The sequence below is a fragment of the Oryx dammah genome, unplaced genomic scaffold (assembly GCF_014754425.2).
Source record: "Oryx dammah isolate SB20612 unplaced genomic scaffold, SCBI_Odam_1.1 HiC_scaffold_2, whole genome shotgun sequence".
Classification (NCBI taxonomy): Eukaryota; Metazoa; Chordata; class Mammalia; order Artiodactyla; family Bovidae; genus Oryx; species Oryx dammah.
The window spans coordinates 184,100,945-184,122,367 of NW_024070186.1; the positions used below are offsets into that span (position 1 = coordinate 184,100,945).

The following is a 21,423-nucleotide window of genomic DNA, read 5'->3' on the forward strand; positions in this document are numbered from 1 at the left end:
GGGGGAGGGAAGAAGGGGAGGGATAGGAGGCGGGGCCGGCGAGCGGAAGTGGGAGAGAGCTTTCCCGGCAAGGGAGGAAGACAAAGTTCACCGGAGCAGCCCCAAGAGAAGGTGGCGGAGAAACACCTTGCAAGGGGTCTCTCTAGGTGGTAATGACAAGGAACACGGGAATAGGTTTACAGGATGCACCGACTATTGCTAGCGTGGCGCTAGATCACCGTGAACTGGAAGGTGGGAGGACAGAAAGGCCATACCCAAGATTTGTAATACCTAAATCCGCTTATATTCCACAACATTTCCCTTAATAGAAAGCATTAAGTGACGCTCCCTCCATCTGGCTTGAGAAATTTTTCAAGGAGCCCCACGATAAGTGTCGCCCAAGTACTGAGGTCAGGGCTGCAGAACGCTTTTTCTCCCTCTTCTGCGCTCAGTCAATATGCACCGGAACGATTTTAGCGGATCTTCCCGGAAGTGTGGCTAAGGTTAGTGCAGAACGAGCTCTTTGACCTACGTGGGCGGGGTCGGAGTCGCGCGTTAGTTGCTTCTCTTCTAACACCGGAAATGTGTTTGTATAACCGCTGCTTGGAGGCGGGACAGAAGCATTTTTAAGGCGGAAGTTTCGCGGGGAAGCTTTTGAGGCTAGGACACTTCCTGTTTCCTAGTAACAATAGGAAGTGTCCGCGGAGCTGGGCGATAGACGGCTGGTTAGTGCCAGCTGCGCCCTTTTTCCTCTACCTCCTTCCTTTCCCCCCTCTCCTTTCCCTCTTTCCCTCCTCTTCCACTTCCTTGAGCCCTTGCAGAGTGTGCGTGTGTGGGAGCGCGAGAGCCCCCGCACAATCACCCTTTGGGGCGCGCGGCTGCAGTTAGGGTGAGGGTCCCATTGCGCAGGCGCACTCCCGTTCGCGGTCCCCAACGGACGCACCCGCGGCGGGAACGAGAAGGGGCCACCGGTGTGAGGTAGGGGTCCTAAGAGAAAACTGGCTGAGGAGATGAATGAAATGAGAGGACCTCTTTGGTAGTTGATTCGGAGAGGAGACTCTTGAGCGAAGGGGCTTTGTGAGAAGTGAGAGTTCTGGGAGCAGGTTCAGCAAGGAGGTTTAAAGTCGGAGATAGGAATTGTATTGGGGCCCCCGGAGAGGGGAAGAGTCCGAGTCAGAGAAGGCCAAGGTGATGTAGGAGGCATGGGGGCCTGCTATGGAGTAAGGGCTTTGGAAAGAAGTTTGAGCGAATGGGCTTCCTCGTGTGTCAACTGGAATAATAGAGGCATTGCAATGAGTTGTGAGAATTAGGTGACACAATGAATTTTCTTTATTTAGCACAGGGCCTAGCACATGGTAATGCTTAGGTAGTACGGGTAGCTGTTGTCATCAATATTAAAAGAGAAGGTAGAAGGAAAAATGAGAAGGAATGGAGAGAAAAAAGTGATGAATAATGGGAAAGAAAAAGGTAGGGGGCGAAGTACCAGAAAGGAGATGGAATTTCCAAGATGGAAGATGGTTTGGAACCTGGGGAACCCAAGAGAGTCTCTGAGAAAGGAGATTTTGTGATCCTGAAAGGGATAGGGCAGAAGGGGGAACAAATCAGCCCTTTCTCTGTAGGAGGCTTCTAACCTCACTTCTCAGGTCCTAGGCTGTCTATTGGAGAAAGAGGCTGCTTTTTCAGTGCCTCTCTATGAGAGTTGCTCAGTTTTGTCCGACTTTGTGCCTCCATGGACTATAGCCAACCATACTTCTCTGCATGGGATTCTCCAGGCAGGAATACTGGAGTGGGTTGCCATTCCCTTTTCCAGGGATCTTACTGACCTAGGAATTGAACCTGGGTCTCCTGCATTGCAGGCAAATGCTTTACTGTCTGAGCCACCAGAGAACCCCCTTTCAGTGCCTTTAAGCTACTTTATTTAGCTGAGGGATGAAAGATGGAGGATTGGACTTATCTTATTGAAGGTCCTAGGAGAGGTACAAGTTTCCTTTTAAGATGTCACATAAGATAGGTTGGTTGTTTCAAAATTATAGAGAGCAGAGGGTTAGGGACGGTAAGATTTTTGGGTCTTGGTCTGAAGGCAAGGTTTGTGATTAGAGATGGGATGCAATCCTTTAGATGTTAGTGTCCTTATATCTACTTCTAGAGATGAGTTAGGCCTAGGAGAGCTTTCGTATTTGGGGAACCTGTGTTCAGAGACATTTTAAATGGTATTTCTGGAACAGGTCTAGTTTAGAGCAGGTCTCTGGGCATTGCCACTTGGGGGTAACTCTGTGACCTCTGGTGAACTTGTTGCTCATATAAAATCAAGAGGCAAAGTTAATTCAGGCCTTCCTTCTGACCACTGCCCCCTTTTCCTAGGCCTTGGACCCTCCATCAGAGGAAGATGCTGCTGCCATTTGCCTGTTCTTCCTGAACCTCCAGGTTTCTGCCACACTGCCCCATGGAGGACACGCCCACCTCACTCAGCTGCTCTGACTGTCAGCGCCACTTTCCTAGCCTCCCAGAACTGTCACGGCACCGAGAACTGCTCCATCCATCTTCCAGCCAGGGCAGTGAGGCTGACAGCATCCCTCGGCCCTACCGCTGTCAGCAGTGTGGGCGGGGCTATCGTCACCCAGGGAGCTTGGTCAATCACCGCCGGACCCACGAGACTGGCCTTTTCCCCTGTACCACCTGTGGCAAGGACTTCACCAACCCCATGGCACTCAAGAGCCACATGAGGACTCATGCTCCTGAAGGCCGTCGGAGGCGCAGGCCTCCCCGCCCCAAGGAAGCCACTCCATGCCTCCAGGGGGAGACAGTGTCCACTGACTCCTGGGCCCAGAGGCTTGGCCCTGGGGAAGGCTGGGAAAACCAGAAAAAACATATTGAAGAGACATCTGGCTGTGAGTCTGGGCCAGACCCTAGGGCAACTCTGGGCACATGGGAAGGTCCACCCACCAGACAAAGAGAAGGCTGGGAAAGCCAGCCTGATCCTGAGGAGGGTGTAGAGGGCTGGGGTCCCACCACCAATTCTGCCAGAGACACTCCACTCCCCACCCCAGCAAGCAGTCTCCTTAGCAATTTGGAACAATATCTGGCTGAATCAGTAGTGAATTTTACCGGGGGCCAGGAGCCCACCCAGTCCCCTCCTGCTGAGGAGGAGCGGCGGTACAAATGCAGTCAATGTGGCAAGACCTACAAGCATGCTGGGAGCCTCACCAACCACCGCCAGAGCCACACTCTGGGTGTCTACCCTTGTGCCATCTGCTTCAAGGAGTTCTCTAATCTCATGGCTCTGAAGAATCACTCCAGACTCCATGCCCAGTATCGGCCTTACCAGTGTCCCCACTGCCCCCGTGCCTTCCGGCTCCCCCGAGAGCTGCTGGAACACCAGCAGTCCCATGAGGGTGAAAGTCAGGAGCGGCCGTGGGAAGAGAAAGGGATGCCCACCACCAATGGGCACACAGATGAGAGCGGCCAGGACCAGCTCCCTGGGACCCACATACTGAACGGCTCAGGGGAGCTGAGCACATCTGGGGAGCTGGAAGACACTGGCCTAGAGGAATACCGGCCTTTCCGCTGTGGGGACTGTGGCCGTACCTACCGCCATGCTGGGAGCCTCATCAACCATCGCAAGAGCCACCAGACAGGTGTCTACCCCTGCTCCATCTGTTCGAAGCAACTGTTCAATGCAGCTGCCCTCAAAAACCATGTGCGGGCCCACCACAGGCCCCGGCCAGGAGCTGGAGAGGATGGGCAGCCGTCAGTGCTGCCAGCTCCCCTGCCTCTGGCGGAGTCCACCGGCAAAGAAACAGAGGCCCCCTCCAGCACCCTAGACCACCGCCCCTATAAGTGCAATGAGTGCGGCCGGGCTTACCGGCACCGGGGGAGCCTGGTGAACCACCGCCACAGCCATCGGACAGGAGAGTATCAGTGCTCTCTCTGTCCCCGCAAGTACCCCAACCTCATGGCCCTGCGCAACCACGTGCGGGTACACTGCAAGGCTGCTCGCCGCAGCACAGGCCCAGAGCCCGAGGGCCCCCCTGGCCTCCTCAAAGTAGAGCTCCCCCCTGACCCAGCGGGGCCAGAGACGACTCTACTTTCAGATCAAGGGCCTGGGTGCAAACATGAAGAGGGGGCCCCTGCTGTCCCCCCAGCCACAGATCGGACCACGCCACAGATATGTAGCGTGTGTGGGATGCTCTTTGAAGACTCTGAGAGCCTTGAACATCACAGGCGGACCCATGGGGAAGGGGCACAGAGCAGGACCAAGGCCAGGGAGTCACCTCCTCGGGTGTTTGCTTGCCGAGACTGTGGCAAGAGCTATCGCCACTCAGGCAGCCTTATCAACCACCGGCAGACCCACCAAACGGGAGACTTCAGTTGTGGGGCCTGTGCCAAGCATTTCCACACCATGGCTGCCATGAAGAACCACTTGCGTCGCCACAGTCGACGGCGGAGCAGGCGGCACCGGAGGCGGGCTGGCAGTGCCGGCGGCGGGGGAGAAGCCAAACCCCCATCAGACGGGAACTGGGCCCTGGAGCCAGCGGACAGTGAGGGCCTGGGCTGTACCCGAGACTCTTCCAGGGCAAGTCCGAGTGGAGCCGAAGGCAGTATGGAAAGCAGTGGGGGCTGTTTGCAGCCTGCAGCCAAAAGGGACAACTGTGGGATTGAGAGGAATGAGGCCTGTTTCCAGGGTGATAAAGAGAGCCAAGGCGCCGAGGAAGGACTGGAAAGGATGGAGGCCTGTTTCCTTGATAACGTGGACATCCCGGGAGCTGAGGAAAGCAATGGGACTCGCTTCTGCGATGGCCTCTCTGGGGTGGAGGAAGACCAGAAACCAGCCCCTGGCCAGCCCAGCTCTCCTTCCCGCTCTGCCAGCTCTGCTGCCTGGCCGGCTGAAGTCTCCCACACGTGTTCTGACTGTGGACATTCTTTCCCCCACGCCACTGGCCTGCTGAGCCACCGGCCCTGCCACCCACCGGGCATCTATCAGTGCTCCCTCTGCCCAAAGGAATTTGACTCCCTGCCTGCCCTGCGCAGCCACTTCCAGAACCACGGGCCTGGGGAGGCCGTCTCAACCCAGCCTTTCCTCTGTTGCCTCTGTGGCATGATCTTCCCCGGGCGGGCTGGCTACAGGCTTCACCGGCGCCAGGCTCATGACTCTGGCATGACTGAGGGCTCGGAAGAGGAGGGGGAGGAGGAAGGAGCTGCGGGGGCAATTTCCACCCACAGCCCCCCACTGCAGCTCTCAGAAGCCGAGCTGCTGAATCAGCTGCAGCGGGAGGTGGAAGCGCTGGATGGTGCTGGGTATGGCCACATTTGTGGCTGCTGCGGTCAGACCTATGATGACCTGGGGAGCCTGGAGCGTCACCACCAAAGCCGGAATTCCGGGAACACCACTGATGAGGTTCCCAGTCTCATGCATCACCCAGCAGAGTCAGGTGATGCCACGGTGGTGGTGGCAGACGGTGTCTTTGAGGGCACGGTGACCTCTCTCCCTGCAGAGGGTGGGGACACAAAGCCCAGTGAGGGTGTAGGTGCCACGCTTGCCGACAGCCTTTGCCGGCAGGGTGAGGAAAGTTCTCTGGAGACCCAGCCCCGCCCCTTCCGCTGCAACCAGTGCGGCAAGACCTATCGGCATGGGGGCAGCCTGGTGAACCACCGCAAGATCCACCAGACTGGGGACTTTGTCTGCCCAGTCTGCTCCCGCTGCTACCCCAACCTGGCTGCCTACCGCAATCACCTGCGAAACCACCCGCGCTGCAAAGGCTCGGAGCCCCAGGTGGGGCCCGTCCCAGAGGCAAAAGGCAGCAGTGAAGCCCAAACTGTGGCAGAGGAGGGCCTTGAGCAGGCTGAAGTGGAGAGGTTCCAGAAAGAACTTAAAGTGGAGCCCCTGGAGGAGGGGGCAAGAGTGAAAGAGGAGGCCTGGGAGGAGACGACTGTGAAGGGGGAGGAGACGACTGTGAAGGGGGAGGAGATGGAGCCAAGGTTGGAGACGGCGGAGAAGGGCTGCCAGACTGAAGCCAGCTCTGAGCGGCCTTTCAGCTGTGAGGTGTGCGGCCGCTCCTACAAGCACGCTGGCAGCCTCATCAATCACCGGCAGAGCCACCAGACCGGCCACTTCGGCTGCCAGGCATGCTCCAAAGGCTTCTCCAACCTCATGTCCCTCAAGAACCACCGGCGCATCCACGCAGATCCCCGGCGTTTCCGCTGTGCCGAGTGCGGGAAGGCCTTCCGCCTGCGGAAGCAGCTGGCCAGCCACCAGCGGGTCCACCTGGAGCGCAGTGGGGGTGGGGGCTCCCGCAAGCTGTCCCTGGAAGATCGGCCCTTTCGCTGCGGGCAGTGCGGGCGGACCTACCGCCACGCGGGCAGCCTCCTGAACCACCGGCGCAGCCATGAGACAGGCCAGTACAGCTGTCCCACCTGCCCCAAGACCTACTCCAACCGCATGGCCCTGAGGGACCACCAGAGGCTACACTCTGAGAGCCGGCGGCGGCGGGCCGGGCTGTCCCGGCGGGCAGCTGTGCGCTGCGCCCTCTGTGGTAGGGGCTTCCCTGGCCGAGGGTCCCTGGAACGGCACCTGCGAGAGCACGAGGAAGAGACCAGAGGTAGTCAGGGAGGCCCAGATGGCACAGAGGGTGGTCAGGGGAACCTGGCTGATGACCAGGGACTGGAGGACAGATCGGGTGGTACTGAGTCGGGACCTCAGCTGGAGGATGGAGCCACAAGGCCAGCAGAGCCAAGTCAGAGCCCCATCAGGGCAGAGGGTTTAGAAGCCACAGAGCCAGCATCCTGGGGCATGGGGGAAGCAGATGAGTGGCGAGGAGACCGGGGACCGGTGAATCATGATGGAGATTGGGTTCCTGAGGGTCATGTACTGACCAAGCCAGAAGATGAGTCCGGGGACAGTGTCCCCAGAAGTCCTTGTCCCCTTGGCAACACCCAGCCCAATGGACCTAGTCTGACTCCAGTGGACAGCTGGGACAGTGGAGACTGTGGCCCTCAGCCCCAGCCAGAGAGCCACTCCTTTTCCTGCAGCCATTGTGGCAAGATCTGCCAGTCAGAGGGCCCCTCGAACCACCACAGCACCCACAAGACTGACCGTCACTATTGTCTGCTCTGCTCCAAAGAGTTCTTGAATCCTGAGGCCACTAAGAGCCACAGCCGCAACCACATAGCTGCCCAGACCTCCTCCTGCCCTGACTGTAGTGAGGCCTTTGAGTCCCACCATGAACTTGCCAGCCACCTGCAGACTCATGCCAGGGGCCTCAGTCAGTTGTCACCCCAGGTGGAGGCCAGAAGCCCCAAAGCAGGGGCTGAGGAGGAGGAGGTGGAACTCCCTGGTCAAGGGAAAGCCCCATCAGAACCCCCCAGGGCCCCAGGTGAGACTGTGGGGAGAGCTAATGGAGGCCAGGGTGTTGAGTCCTTGGTGGCTGTGCATGAGGAGCGGCCCTTCCGCTGTGCCCAGTGTGGGCGTTCCTATCGCCATGCCGGTAGCCTGTTGAACCACCAGAAGGCTCACACTACGGGACTCTACCCCTGCTCCCTCTGTCCCAAACTTCTTCCCAACCTGCTGTCCCTTAAGAACCATGGCAGGACCCACACGGACCCCAAGCGCCATCGCTGCAGCATCTGTGGCAAGGCCTTTCGGACAGCGGCCCGGCTGGAGGGCCATGGGCGGGTCCATGCGCCCCGGGAGGGGCCCTTCTCCTGCCCCCACTGTCCGCGCCATTTCCGCCGTCGAATCAGCTTCCTGCAGCACGAGCAGCAGCACCAGGAAGAGTGGACGGTGGCCAGCTCTGGTACGGGGGCACCAGCAGGCTTGGGCAGAGGGCTGAAGGGTCTTGGAGGAGGTGGGCACACAGTAGAGGGTAAACACTGGCCCCATGGTGGGCAGGAAAGCAAGGAGTGCGAGGATCATGGGGATTCCAGGAGGCGGCTCAGGCTGGGATAAGGAGAAAGCTAGGTCGAGGATTCTGCCTTTTGAGTGGCTGAGATCTGACCCCTTGCGTCAGGTATATAGGGAGCATCCAGTGTTGGTGCAGTGAGGGGGTGGCAGGGTCGGAGCCAAGGCAACTGCTGGGGCTCCCCTGCTGTACCGGAGCCAAAGAGGAATGGTCTTTCTGTTTGGGGAGGACGGGTAGCCAGCTACCATCTGGCTATTATAGACACCTTTGGAAACCCTTCTGATCCAGCCAGTTAAGTAATGATTTCCAGAGAAAAAGATGATCTCAATTCTGCTCTTAGAGTAGGCCAGGATCCTGGAAATGAGGAAGGGGGCATAGGAGGCACCCCCAAACTGGACTGCTTTGTGGCTTCCATGCCAACTTATTCGGGGAAACCAGGTCACTTGTTGGCACTCAGCGCCCTGTCCCTTTCCCCGTATCTTGTCTCTACTCCCCCTCTTTTCTTGGAAACTGGACCCTTGGCCCTTGTCCACCCCTGTTGGTCCGCGTCTCTTCCCTTTATTCATCCTCCTCTCTGTGCTGTGCATTTCCTTTTTGGGATCCAACCAAACCACCCTTTCCACCTGCACACCCCCCTCCCCGCCAGCACACCTTTAACTGGAGGACTGAGTCACAGATAATTGTTTCTTTGAAGCCAGGCCCAGCTGTGGCAACAACAGTCATTAGCCCCTATCTCCAGTCCTCTTTATCAGGGGAATCTTCATGGAAAGTCACCTCCGCCCAGACTTGTGGAGGAATGGGAGGGCCGGTTCTCTCTGCAAGGCGCAGGCTCACTCTCCACCTCCTCTAGGAGCCTGTAGCCCTGATCCCAAGACGCCTTCCGTCTAGTGCGTCGGTGTCCCTGAGAAAGTGGATGATCCCCTTGACCAGGGATCATCAGGGCAGGTGGGAACAGCAGTGAGATTCCCCTGAGAGTGCTGACAAGGTGGCTTTTAGGATAAAAGATTTCTTGTGACCCCAAGGGAATGAGCAAGGAGCTAATTAGCCAGGTCTGGGAAAATAATTGGGAATTCGCATACAGGACTGTGGGGTATGGCCTGCGGGGTAGGGAGCAGGGTACATGCTGTGTGGGGTTTGCCCCTGTCACCTCCTCTCTCTCTCCCCAGGAACCCCAAAGGCACCAGCGGCGGGCAGAGGGGACTTGTCATTGCCGCCTCCACCCATCCCCACGGCCCCACTCCTGGACCCTTCACCCCAGTGGCCTACAGACCTCAGCTTCTCCCTCTGAAGTTCCAGTCTCCAAAGATCAGAATATGGGGTGGGGGGGGGTCAGGGCGAGTTGCAGGGAAAGGCTTGATCTTGTTTTGCTCAGGAGTAGTTTGGGCGTCCCCAGCTCTTTTTCTCCTCTCCTCCTTTGAAGAGGACCCAGATCTGGCTTCTTTCCCAAGGAGGGGGTGAGATGTTCCTTCTGTCCTGTCCTTGAGGGACCTCCTTTGCCTCAGCTTTTGTCACCAGGTTCTTTGCTATGACCAGCCCCACCAAGAAACCCAGTTCCCGGCTTGGCCACAATGCTGGGCCACCCTTACCAGCCAGATTCCAACACCAGGGAGAGGCAGATTCAAAGAGCGCCCCCACAGGTGGAAATGTTGCCTGTGGATGGGGAGCCTTTTACTACAATTTGTAACTTATTTTCTAAAGTCTATTTTGTAACAATTTATTTAAGTTTAAAAAAACAGGAAAATTGCTCCCCCCAAAAAAAGAAATTTTCAAAGTACTTGGGTGGTGTCATTGAATCTGAAGGGATGAATAGGAAAAGCTCGGGACGCCTGCGTTGGACCGCAGAGCTGGGTGGGGGGCATCCACGGGCGACATCTCCCTGTCCTGCAGGGTGGAGCTTTCAGGGCAAGTTCCTTCCCAGAGCCCTTTGCGCTGTTGGACCTGCCTGGGAAAGGCGGGGGGCTGGATGGGAGAGAGGCAATTCCGTGGGAGTTGCCTTGCTGTGACTGCAGCGTCCCAGAGCCACCTGTCAACAGTTGGCTGGCTGGCCTGTCAGGGAGAGGAAGGAGGGTAGGGTTGGTCTCGAGCTCACAGCTTCCCTCCCTCCCTCAAAGGAAGAGGAACGAGGTGCCCCTGAGCTCCTATGACAGATTTGAAAAGTGAAGGTTGCACAGGTTAAGAGGTGTGCTCCTAACCAGTCAATGACAAGAGCCAGTACTTGAATCCCCACGACTCCGTCCACAGCTCCACCTGCCGCAGCTGGAGGTGGCTGGGGACAGATGGCCCCAGGCTGGCTGACGAGGGGTCTGTGGAGGCAGGTGTTGGCAGGAGGCCCCAGGGCCACGTACTCATGTTAGCCGCGCAGCTTCCGGGCTCGGGCTCGGGCTCGGGCTCGGGCTCAGGCTCAGGCTCCTCAGCGAAGTAGACCTGCCAGTCCAAACTGCTGACCCAGTTCTCATAGGTGGGGAGTGCCGCAAAGACGGCAGGTCTTGCGGGGCCTTGGCAGGCATCTCCGAAGCTGTGCAGCCCAGCCAGGAACCATGTGCCCCTCACTTCGTGCACCAGCGGTGCCCCCGACAGGCCCTGAAAGGGGTCAGGTCAGGGGACACTGGATTTTGACTTCTCTTCTCCCTAGGCGGCTGCATGGGGCAGGAGGGGCTGGGGCTGGGGGTCTGGCTCTTTGGGAGCCAGTTGGCAGAAAGGCTGAGTTACAGGTGAGAGGTCAGGCTGTGAGTGGGAGGGCCAGGGGTCTGGGGTGATGTTAGGGGGATGGGGCTCACCTCACAGCTGGGCGGTTCGCCCACAACACTGGTACACACCATCCCCGGCAGAATGCTGTTGCTCCCGAGGGCTGCGTGCAGGCGGCTACAGGCCCTGGGCCCCAGGAGGGTCACAGGCACTGTCTGAGGGGAGCTGGTGTCTGCAGGGCGAGGGAGAAGACCCAGCTGCTACCTCAGCCTCCAGGCTGTATGCCCAGCTCTGGGAGCCCTCCCCTGTCCACACACCTGCTCCTTGGCGGGCCAGCCCTAGGACCCAGCCGCGTTCCCCATCAGGCAGGCGGTGGTCCGAGTAGGGCAGGCAGAGGGGCCGCAGGCTGGGGCCCAGGGTTACAGGCTGGGCCAACAGCAGGAGGGCCACATCATAGCCTCCCTCTGGGTGGGTATATGCCCCATGCAGGATGACTTGCTTCAGGCCCGACTCCTCTGGTCCGACCCCCAGGCCTACCGTCCATTCCTCTGGGGTCTGGCGCCTGTGCAAGGACGGCATTGACAGCACTGGGTGGCAGAGCCACCATCAGAAGCTGGGGCACAAGGGCGAAGGAATCAGGGCTCACCCAATGAAGCAATGGGCAGCAGTCAGCACCACCTCCTCTGACACCAGGGCTCCGCCGCAAGCCAGCTTCCCTTGGTGCTTCAGCCTGGCGTCCCAGGGCCATGGGGAGGGAGCTCCTGCCTGAGGGCCTTCTCTCCTCAGAGATCCACAGGCTGAAACAGATACATTACATCATCTGCCCTCTCTAAATGCTCACTTCATGCCAGGCCCTGCGCTAAGAGCTTCCCGTGTGCTATCGAATATCCTCACATTATCCTTTTAAGCTGAATCTTTGTTATTTTCATTACTGAAGTAACCAACATTCCAGAAGTTCAGTGACTTTCTAGCTCAGTAACCACAGGCAAGTAGCCAATTTGGGATTCAAAACGCAGGGCCTAAGCTTTTAACCCTGATGGTCCAGCATCATGGGAGTGGCCTGCTCATCATTCCTCTACCCCGCCTGTCTGCACCCCTCTGGGCTTGGAATGGCCCCAGAACTCCTGGCTCACTGATGCTTCTCTTACCATCAAGATAGAGCTTCCGTCCCAGGAATTATTTGCATGCCATTAGCGTGTTAGTCACTTAATGCCAGAATTTACGCCCCACTGAGTAGGAACCCTGCCCTCTCCAATCTTGTGGAGTCCCTGCTTGGAAATTTGCATCTTACCCCCCAGACCTTCAGCCAGGTACCAGCAATTCCTCTTCTTACCTGAATCCAAATGCATAAAGTTCGGAAATGTCTCTCAGCCATAAATGGAGCTATTCCCATCCTGGTCTGAAAGGGTCCTTTAAATCCCCTTGTTAGCCCGTGGCAGTGTGTGGATGCCTTGTTAATCAGTTTTCTATTCTGAACTGAAATTTATTCCGCTGTGGCTCTCACCTGCTGCCCAGAAGTCCTCATGCAGCCCAGGGGGAGGTTCCCCCGCATCCCACTCCTGACACCCACTGCTCATACCTACACAGCTGTCCTCATCACTGATCTCCGGGGTCTCTGGATTCTGGGTTAGGAAGGCTGCCCCCTGAGCTCGAGCTTGCAGCCAGGAGCTGTGAGCAGCCATATCGGTCAGCAGCACAGGAGTATCTTCCCGGGCACAGCTTGATGCAAAACTGATGATCCCAGCTTGAACCCAGTGTCCGTCGGGTTCGCGGCACAGCACGGGACCCCCGGAATCTCCCTGGAGCGGGCAGTGTTGTCAGAAACAGACATCTGAGCCCCAACCCTCGGTGGACACCCTCCATGGGCCACCCTTCCATCCATCCCTGTGGATTGAGTGTCTAGCCTATGGCAGGCCCTCTTCCCTTCTGTTCCCTTCCCCTGTCCTCCTCCTCAGACCTGACAGGGCCCCTGCATCCCAGGCTGGGGACCCCCACACAGCATCCCAGGCCGGGCTGGACTGGCCAGTGACCGCTGGTGCAGGCGGTTGTAGAGACAGTTACACGTGGGGCGGCTGATTAGACGCAGGCGCAGATTCCGTAGGGTCCTGGGACCTAGCAAAAAGAGGGGGTTGGGGCCGAAGTCTGGGCCCAGAGGAGCAAGGGAGCCCGGGAATGGGAACAGTTAGCAGCTGAGGTTGTGTGACCTTGGGCAAGCCAAGTACCTCTCTGGGCTTCAGGCTAGCACTTACCATCATTGGTGTCCTGATCCCAGCCAGTGGCCCAGCAGGAAGTCCCAAAGGGGAAGCGATGGGCAGGTCGGGGCAAGCAGAGGGGTGTGTGGGCTATGGGGTGGGCTAGTCGGAGCAGGGCCAGGTCTGAGCCCTGGCTGTAGTGGTTGTAGGCCCTGGGCAGCTGCAGAGCTGTCACCCCCACCTCCTCAGCCCCTGGGCTCGGACCTTCATGCTGCAGAGAACCCAGGACAACTGACCAGGAGTTCAGTTCTGTCATTGCCTCCCTGGAAGGGGGAGAGGGGACAGACCCAAACACTGAGTGCCAAGAGACATTGACACCATAGGAGATAGCACAAGGAGGTGACAGATGGACAGAACTGTACTTTTGAACAAGGGCCATCCTTCTCCCAGCCTCAGCTGTCACACTTGTAAGACTTCTACCACGAAAGTTTGACATTAACTTGATAGTGTGTTCCTGGCATGTGGCACGTTTTAAATAAATGGTAGGTTGGTATTCTAGGGGCAGGGCTCAGTCTTGCAGGGCTTGGGGACAAATCACCCACCCCAAAGCCAGAAATCTTTTGACTGCAGCCATGACTCACTTTTCAAAGCAGTGGGCTGCAGTGAGGACCCAGCTGTCCGCCACCAGGGACCCACTGCAGATGTGGATGCCCTGCCTCCTCACGCTGGCCTGCCATGGCCACTCGCCAGGCACTGTGTTGCCCTCCTGAGGCTCAGGGGGACCAGGGCCTCGCTGCCCACATGCTGTGGAGAGGCAGGAATCAGGCTGATAGCAGGGCCCTGGCCTGCCCTCACCCCCAGCACGACCCAGACCCAAGTAAGGCCCAGGCCCCACAACCCCAGAACTTACCACGCTGAGCTTGAAGACCTGCGAAGAGAGAGACGCAGGTGAGCCTTGGGGGAGGGGACCTGCCCAGCCCAGCCTTGGCGGAGGGGACAGGTTTGCGGGGGACTGGCCTGGGTCCTTGCTATGACTGTCTGTGGCTACCTCACCAGCCCCTCCCAGAATGAAAATATTTATATGAGGTCAAGAAACAGCTTTTATTGGAAGCTATTCAGAGTGTACACTCAGTCATTAATTCTCTTCTCTCAGCTGTGCTCAGCACTCCTGGGCACTGAGTGGCAGGACCTGGGGTTCAGCTTGGGACCAGGCCAACCCTCCTCCAGGCTTCAGAACCCCCAACTCCTGCCCCCACCGCTGAGTCAGGGAGCAGCCTGTGCCTGTGGAGAGCATTAGCTTAATTGTGCCCTGGGCTGTGGAGGCCTAAGAGGAAGGATTAGAGGCCTGCGTCATGTCCAAGTTGGGGAGGGCATCAAGAGTTGAGACTCACCCCACCCCTCTTGCGACGACTTGGCCTCCCTCGTCTTTTTAGAAAGAGACTCTACCAAAGGTTTCCCTGCCCTGCGTCTTCCCCATCACAGGCACACATAAACACACCCATTGAACATGGGAGAGACAGGATGTATGTAAAGAAGGGGAGACTGAGACCAAAAGGCCCCAGAACTTGCCTAAAGCCATTGTGGAAGGAGAGAGGCCAGTGAGGGCACAGGGTACACACACAGGCATAATGACAGTTCCTGCAGACACAGATATAATCCAGTCCAAGGAAATCACACCCATTTGGACACAGGCGGCCACATACACCTCCCCCCCAACACACACCCGGACACAGTTACCTTGCCACAGGCTGACTGTCAGCCCCCCTTGGCAGGCTCCCTCCCACACACCCAGCTTCAGGGGCTGCTCCGGCAGAGGACAGCCCCTAAACCATCACCGTAACCCCCCCACCCAAACCTGGGTGACTCACCCTCTGTGAGGACCACGGCTCCCAGGATGAACAGCTTCAGTCCCCAGCTCTGCTTCATGCTGCCCCAGGTCAATCTGCCGCCTGTGCTCTGGTTCTCAAGAGAGGCCACCTGGGTCTCCCTAGCTCCACCTCTGCCCCACCCCCAATTTGCTAGGAGTCAGGTGTCATTGCTTTTGCTGGGCTGGAAGGGGGCCAGCAGTTTCTAGCTCTGGTGCTGTGGCTGTGTGACCCTGGGCTATTCAGCACCTCTCCCTGGGCCTCAGCCGTGGCCTCGCTGCCTGGGTTCACATCCCAGATCCCCCTAACACGTGAATGACTTTGGACAGTTAGCTCCTCATGCCTTGTCTGAAAAGCTCAGAGCTGTTGGATGTAAAAATGCCTTTACCGCAGCCTGGCAGAGTGAACTTGCTACCAGCAGGGAACCTGGTACAGGTGAAGAGCACGGTTGGCAGGCCTTTCCCACCTTTCTCCCAGGGCTGGGTCCAAGTGGGTTTCACATACCTTCTCCCATCTTGCTTCAGAGGCAGTTTGTGCCAGTTTGGGTGTCAAGAGGCCAAACTCTCTGCTTCTTGCTGGCTGAAGCTAGCAAATCTCAATGCCTTTCTGCTACCTTCCTGGGAAACGGTTATGTGGGGTGCACCTCCCCCACCATTTAAATTTTTTGGCTGCATTGTGCAGCTTGTGGGATCTTCCCTCCCCAACCAAGGATCGAACCCTGGCCCATGGCAGTGAAGATGTGGAGTCCTAACCACTGGACCACCAGGGAATTCCCTACAACATTCAAGGGGCTTGAGCATCCTTGGATTTCGGAAAACTCAATCAGGAGGCAAGAATATTCAGGGTGCATCCTTTTTCTCTTTCTGACTTCTAACTCAGACCTGCCCAGACTCTTCAGGAACCATGACCCCAACTCAAGAGGCAGCTGTGGCTTGGGTTAAGAACACAGACACTGGAGCTATATGGCCCTGTTAGATTCAAATCTTAGGCAAATTACTTAGTCTCTCTAACTTCAAGTCTCCTCTTCAAGACATACAGTCAACTCTCTGTATCCACAGATTCCACATCTGCAGAGTCAACCAACTGCAGATCAAAAAAAAAAAAAAAATCCAGAAAAGTTCCAAAAAACATAACTTGAGTTCACTGCTTGCTAGTAACTAGTTACCTAGCATTTACATTTTATTTACAACTATTTATAAGTAATCTAGAGATGACTTAAAAGTATATGGGAAGATGTGTATATGTTATGTGCAAATACTACACCATTTATTTTTTTGGTGTACTGTATGGCTTGTTGGATCTTAGTTAGTTCCCTGACTAGAGATTGAACCCTGCCCCACAGCAGTGAAGGCGTGGAGTCCTAACCACTAGACTACCAGGGAATTCCCTATGCCATTTAATATAAGGAACTTGAGCATCCTTGGATTTTGGTTTGGGAAGTAGGGTGGGTCTTGGAACTAATCTCCTATGGATACCAAGGGATGACTGTAATAATACCTACCTCATACAATTGCTATAGGGATTAAATGAGTAGACAGATGTCATGTTCTTAAACAGTGCTTTGCATGTGGATAAGTACTTAGTATACATTAGGAAAAACAAAACAAAAACACAGCCTGTCCGTGTCGTTCCAGGGCTATCAAGACTGGCTTCTAGTGGTAGAAAAGGGAGCTGGAGGGGTTAAGGTTAGACTACAGGAAGAACTTCCAGGCACGTCTGCACAGAACCAGAAAGTCAGCTCGCCCTTGCAAGTACATACCTGGCTGCCCAAGAAGATGAGGCCTGGCTTCTGTGGGTAGCAGGCACAAGCTGCCAGCCTGTTTCCTGGGGGTGGGGGCTGATGGCGCCCCAGGTTTTGCTGACTCCACATACTGGAGAAGGGACTAACCACCCTTCCCAGGCGGGCCCTCCACTCTCCCTCTGACTCATATCTTCCAGTCCCAGAGGAGGAAAGATCAGGGGAAGCCCAATACTAAGGTCCCTGGCAGACAGATGGCTTAGATTTGGCCAATTTAAATAAGAAATTTTATTGCTCCAAACCTTCCCTCCTGGAGCAACAGCAGGAGCTTTGGAAATCAGCCTTTGGGGACAGAAACAGAGGCACTAAGGTAGGGCAAACAGTGTGGCATGTTTGGTCCTTTGTCCTATGTGGGAGTATGGCAGGGGCAACTTGCAGACTCTTCCAAGGACCCAGACGTGGCCTTCTTGGGCAAAGGTCACTCTGGCTTGGGGTGAGGGCTCAGTGCCCCTTGACCTTGCCCTGGGGTCCCTGGACCTCCCGGAAACTGAGCACCGTCAGGCCCACATTGATGGCATAAGTAGTGATGCAAACGATGCAGAAATCATACAGCACGAAGAACAGGATCCAGGCCAGGTACACAGAACCAGCTAGAGACACCAAGGAACTCAACCTCAGTAGAACAGAGGCCCAGCGGCCCTGCAGGCAGCCTGTAAAGCAGAAAAGGGGCAGGTGTAGGCTCTGGGAACTAGCCACTACTAGAACATGCCATGACTCCATGGTGCCGCCCAGACAGCAGGGGCTATTGAGGAAAGAGCCTCTAAAATGAGCAGGTCAGACAGGCCCCACCACGACCCTGGTTCTCCTACGTGTTCAACAATCCCTGGGACCAAAATAGTGAATTTTCCTGCTGAGCTCTACGTGAGATGAGAGACAGCAACCCTTGGGTTTCCCCAAGAAAGGAGTCTTTTCTAGAAAACCGGGCTCCTGGGAAGTCTCTAAGGGCCCTCTGGTTCTGACAGTAAAGACTCCTTGTAAGTTCCCACCTCCTTGGTGCTCAGTGATGTGCAGTTAGTTGGCCATCAGATGTCTGGGTCACCAAGACTGCAAGAGTTCCGGCTGAGCTGGCCAAGAGGGGAAGGGGGCTGTCACGAGAGGGTGAGGCCACTCACCTAACAACAACTGCAGTGTGTAGAAGATGCAACCAAATATGCTGTTGGATTGATTGAGGACGCTGTCTTTGCCCAGCACGTGTTCCACCAGTCCAAAGCCACGGCCCCACCTGGTGGAAGTGAAGTGAAGTCGCTCAGTCGTGTCTGACTCTGCTTCCCCATGGACTATAGCCCACCAGGCTCCTCAGTCCAAGGGATTTTCCAGGCATGAATACTGGAGTGAGTTGCCATTTCCTTCTCCAGGGGATCTTCCCGACCCAGGGATGGAAACCGGGTCTCCCGGATTGTAGGCAGACGCTTTACCGTCTGAGCTACCAGGGAAGCCCACACCTGGTGGAGGGGAGGGCCTAAGTTAGGAGTGTCAATCCAGTGCCCTGAGCCCTATCCTGGGTTATTTCCAAGAAGCCAGCCGGGCTGTCCTTCCCCATCTCATCCATCCCCCAACCCCTACATGCGTCCAAGGGTCAGTGACCTCTGAGCATAGCCTTTCTTTGGCCAAGGCAGGATTCCATGTCACTGCCTGTCCTCCCCCATCCCCAGGTCAGGCCGGGCCATGGCTCTCCCATAGGCTCTTCTTTTCATCCTAGACTCAATAAATCCTAGGATGGTAAGGTGCGTATAACCCTTCATCTTATTTACCAGAGACTGGGAAACCAGGACAGAATCTCTCTGCCTTGGACCCTTAAATCTCCAGCGCCCCCGCCACCCTCTCCCCTCTTCTGTCTCAGGTCATCCCACAAACCCTGTATCCTCAAGCAAAACCAGACCTGGCCACCTTGTCGCCAGGCACGCCCATCCTTAAGACCATAATCAGTTCCTACACTCGACCCTATCTCCCTGTGTCCTGCCCGTCACTGTTATACCTTGTCTTCAGGATTCACATGCATTCCCTTGAATAACCCCAGTCCCCAGAACTATCTGTTCCCTTAGCCCCACACTCCTGTCTCGGACACACTCGTTTCTCCAGGCAACGATCCCTTGAGCAGCCTGCTGCCGCGCGTCCGCTCCCCGGGAACCCCAACCCCCGATTGATCTGGCAGCCTGGCTGCCATGCATACCTGGACCCCATGCACACCTGGACCCCATGCACCGCTCCCACGTGCAGCGGTCCCCCAAGCCCTCCACTCCCCGTGCACCTGGAGGAGAAGACGCGCGAACAGCTGATGGCGGTGCCCACGTCGCAGAGCGCGCGGTAATCCCGGTCCCGGGCGCGCGCCGCCTTCACGTGCAGCGCGTAGAGAGACAGCACTAAGCCCGCGAGGCAGAGCGCGAGCCGCACCCACCCCGGACTCCGCCAGGTAGTGCCCATATCTTCGGGTCCTGCCCAAAGCCTTAGCCGGAAACGAACTTCCACGGGGCAGGGGCGGGGCCGGATTTGACCACGCCTGCTCCCGCCCCTCTGACTGAACGATTGGCCTACTGGTCTCGCCCTCCCTGATCTAATTGGTTGGTCCTATGATTTGGCATGCGTGCTGCCGCGGTAGGAAAACAGTTGAGGAATGCTGGGACTGGAATACCGATTAAGGGACATGGGTATTTATGGATTTGACGGCCTGCCAGGCATGATGGGAATTGTAGTCCGGGCGGCTGCAGTGCCTCAAGGATAATGGAATCTCCGGAGTTTTACAAGTTATATTAATCGGGCTGTTTTAACTTTGGAGAATCCTGGAACTAGAGATCAGCGGATCAGGGAATCCAGGGCATACTGCGATCTGATCAAGAACCAAGCGTTTTCCCTAAAATTATCTGACAGCATAGCTTCCAATCCGCCTAGTTTGCCCAGCCATTCACTCCTGCTGCACCAGCGCCTCTTGCTGGCCGATATCTACGTCTCTCTCCTACATTTCCAGCTCCATCAGCTTCATATCCTGGACAGTATCCTAACCTCTGTTCTATTGTGGCGCCACCTGGCGAAACCTGAGCCCAGATCAACCTAACAGTCCCTCCATTCGAAGCCTTTGATGGGCTAGCTGACCTCTCTCTTTCACACTAGTATTTATTAATGAGCCATCTCACCCGGGATAGGCTTTCCGGGTGGCACAGTGGTAAACAATCTGCCTGCCGATGCAGGAGGTGCAAGAGACGCGGATTCCATCCCTGGGTCGGGAAGATCCTCTGAAATAGGAAATGGCAGCCTGTTCCAGTATTCTTACCTGGAAAATTCCATGGATAGAGGAGCCTAGCGGGCTACAGGTCACAAAGAGCTGGACACGACTGAGCACACACACTCACACACCTCACCTATACCTCCCCTTCCTTCCATTTGCATTGGAACTTCCCCCCTCATTTTAGAAGCTGCAATAAATATCACTTTACAATCAAGTTTTTGGTGGGTTTTTTTTTTTTTCAGAAGATTTTACACTTTGTCTTTATTTACTTCCTTACATTTTCCTTGCTGCCCAACACAACATAAACTAGCTCCTGCCTCCAATACTCCTCTGATAACTGGTATCACCAGGAAGCTAAATTCAACGAATATTTTTCAGTTCTTATCATGCTTGACTTCCCAACAGTATTAATCCTTCCTGGGAACCCTGTCTTCCTCTGGCTTTTGTTATATTTCACTCTTCTAAATGGCCCTCCTCCCTCCCTGGCTGCTTCTTCTCAGGCCCACTTCTCTTCTTCCAGACAATGTGGTCAGTGGAATAATGGCTCTTAAAGATGTGTGTTTGTGTTGTGTGTGTATTAGTTGCTCAATCATGTCTGACTCTATGTGACCCCACGGACTGTAGCTCTCCAGGCTCTTCCGCCATGGAATTCTCCAGGCAAGAATACTGGAATGGGTTGCCATTCCCTTCTCCAGGCTCCCAAAGATGTCAGTGCCAAATTCCTGGGACCTGTGGACATGTTAGTTTACATGACAAATGGGAATTAAGGTTGCAGATGGAATGAAGGCTACTAATCTCCTGATTTTAAAACAGATTACCCTATGGGTCCAATGTCATCACAAGGGTCCTTAAAAGTGAGAGCAGCAGAAGAGTCAGAAGGAGGTTTGACTACGGAAGAAAAGCAAAAAGAGATGCAATGTTGCTGGCTTTGAACATGGAGGAAAGGGGTCACTAGCTAGGGAATGTGGGTGGTATCTAGCAGCAGGAAAAGTTGAAGAAATGGATTCTCCTCTAGAGCCTGCAGAGAGGAAGTTTTTTGTTTTGTTTTTTGGCTTCACAACATGACTTGCAGGATCCTAGTTCCCTAACCAGGGACCAAACCTCTGCTCCCAAAGCGGAAGTGCAGAGTCCTAACAACTGGCAAAGTCCTGATCACTGGATCTCCAGGGACTTCCCCAGAAAGGAACTATTGCCATCCTGATTTTAGCTCAGTGAGACTCATGCCAGACTTCTGAACTCCAGGACTGTAAGATAATAAGTTCATGTAGTTTTAAGCTACTAAGTTTGTGGTAATTTGTTACAGCAGCAATAGGGATCTATTAAGAGCACTATGACTTCGGCCAGTTCCTCAGCTCTTTCCACGGTTTTCTGGCATGTTCCTATTATTCATGGCTGACTTCTTCCCAAATGAGTGATCTAAGAGGGAGTAAGGTGGAAACCACACTATCTTTATGACTCAGCCTTGAAAGTCACATGTTGTCATTTATCTTACTGGGTCAGGTCAGCCCTGTCCAGTGTGGGAAGAGACTCCAGAGGGATATAAATACAGGGAGGTGGGACTCATTGAGGGCTTACTGCTGTTCAACAAATTACCACAAAAATAATGACTGAAGAGAAACAACCTTTTCATTTTCTCTCAGTTTTTAGGGGTTAGGAATTTGATATGAGAATTTTGCCTGGGCAGTACTGGCTCACATAACTGCAGTCAGATGATGACTAATCTTGGAGCAATGGGAGGCTGATAACTTGGCTTCTCTCGCTCTTCTTTGTTTTTGGCTGTGCTGGGTCT

The 21,423-nt window shown here is 55.6% G+C and overlaps 3 protein-coding genes across 6 annotated transcripts; 1 reads left to right on the top strand and 2 right to left on the bottom strand.

Moving 5' to 3' along the window:
• Positions 1-3: 3 nt before the first annotated feature.
• Positions 4-9,648, top strand: ZNF646 (zinc finger protein 646). 2 transcript variants are annotated; one of them, XM_040259962.1, is made up of 3 exons: positions 4-482; positions 2,341-7,769; positions 9,041-9,648. In XM_040259962.1, the coding sequence occupies exons 2-3, from the start codon at positions 2,423-2,425 to the stop codon at positions 9,160-9,162; spliced, it is 5,469 nt and encodes a 1,822-aa protein (XP_040115896.1). In that variant the 5' UTR covers positions 4-482; positions 2,341-2,422; the 3' UTR covers positions 9,163-9,648. The 2 variants fall into 2 exon arrangements, with proteins under 2 accessions (XP_040115896.1, XP_040115888.1); XM_040259954.1 differs by lacking the exon at positions 4-482 and adding an exon at positions 686-957.
• Positions 9,568-16,513, bottom strand: PRSS53 (serine protease 53). Of its 2 annotated transcripts, XM_040259993.1 has the most exons (13): positions 16,376-16,513; positions 14,620-15,233; positions 14,321-14,389; positions 13,662-13,679; positions 13,393-13,555; positions 12,809-13,074; positions 12,517-12,671; positions 12,139-12,358; positions 11,206-11,356; positions 10,877-11,121; positions 10,652-10,791; positions 10,220-10,454; positions 9,568-9,920 (listed from the first exon to the last, which is right to left on the bottom strand). In XM_040259993.1, the coding sequence occupies exons 2-13, from the start codon at positions 14,675-14,677 to the stop codon at positions 9,901-9,903; spliced, it is 1,740 nt and encodes a 579-aa protein (XP_040115927.1). In that variant the 5' UTR covers positions 14,678-15,233; positions 16,376-16,513; the 3' UTR covers positions 9,568-9,900. The 2 variants fall into 2 exon arrangements, with proteins under 2 accessions (XP_040115927.1, XP_040115919.1); XM_040259985.1 differs by lacking the exon at positions 16,376-16,513 and having other exon boundaries at positions 12,517-12,701; positions 14,620-15,407.
• Positions 16,514-16,618: 105 nt separating this feature from the next.
• Positions 16,619-18,903, bottom strand: VKORC1 (vitamin K epoxide reductase complex subunit 1). Of its 2 annotated transcripts, XM_040260006.1 has the most exons (3): positions 18,663-18,903; positions 17,527-17,636; positions 16,619-17,064 (listed from the first exon to the last, which is right to left on the bottom strand). In XM_040260006.1, the coding sequence occupies exons 1-3, from the start codon at positions 18,833-18,835 to the stop codon at positions 16,856-16,858; spliced, it is 492 nt and encodes a 163-aa protein (XP_040115940.1). In that variant the 5' UTR covers positions 18,836-18,903; the 3' UTR covers positions 16,619-16,855. The 2 variants fall into 2 exon arrangements, with proteins under 2 accessions (XP_040115940.1, XP_040115947.1); XM_040260013.1 differs by lacking the exon at positions 17,527-17,636 and having other exon boundaries at positions 16,959-17,064; positions 18,663-18,856.
• Between the last annotated feature and the right edge of the window lie 2,520 nt (positions 18,904-21,423).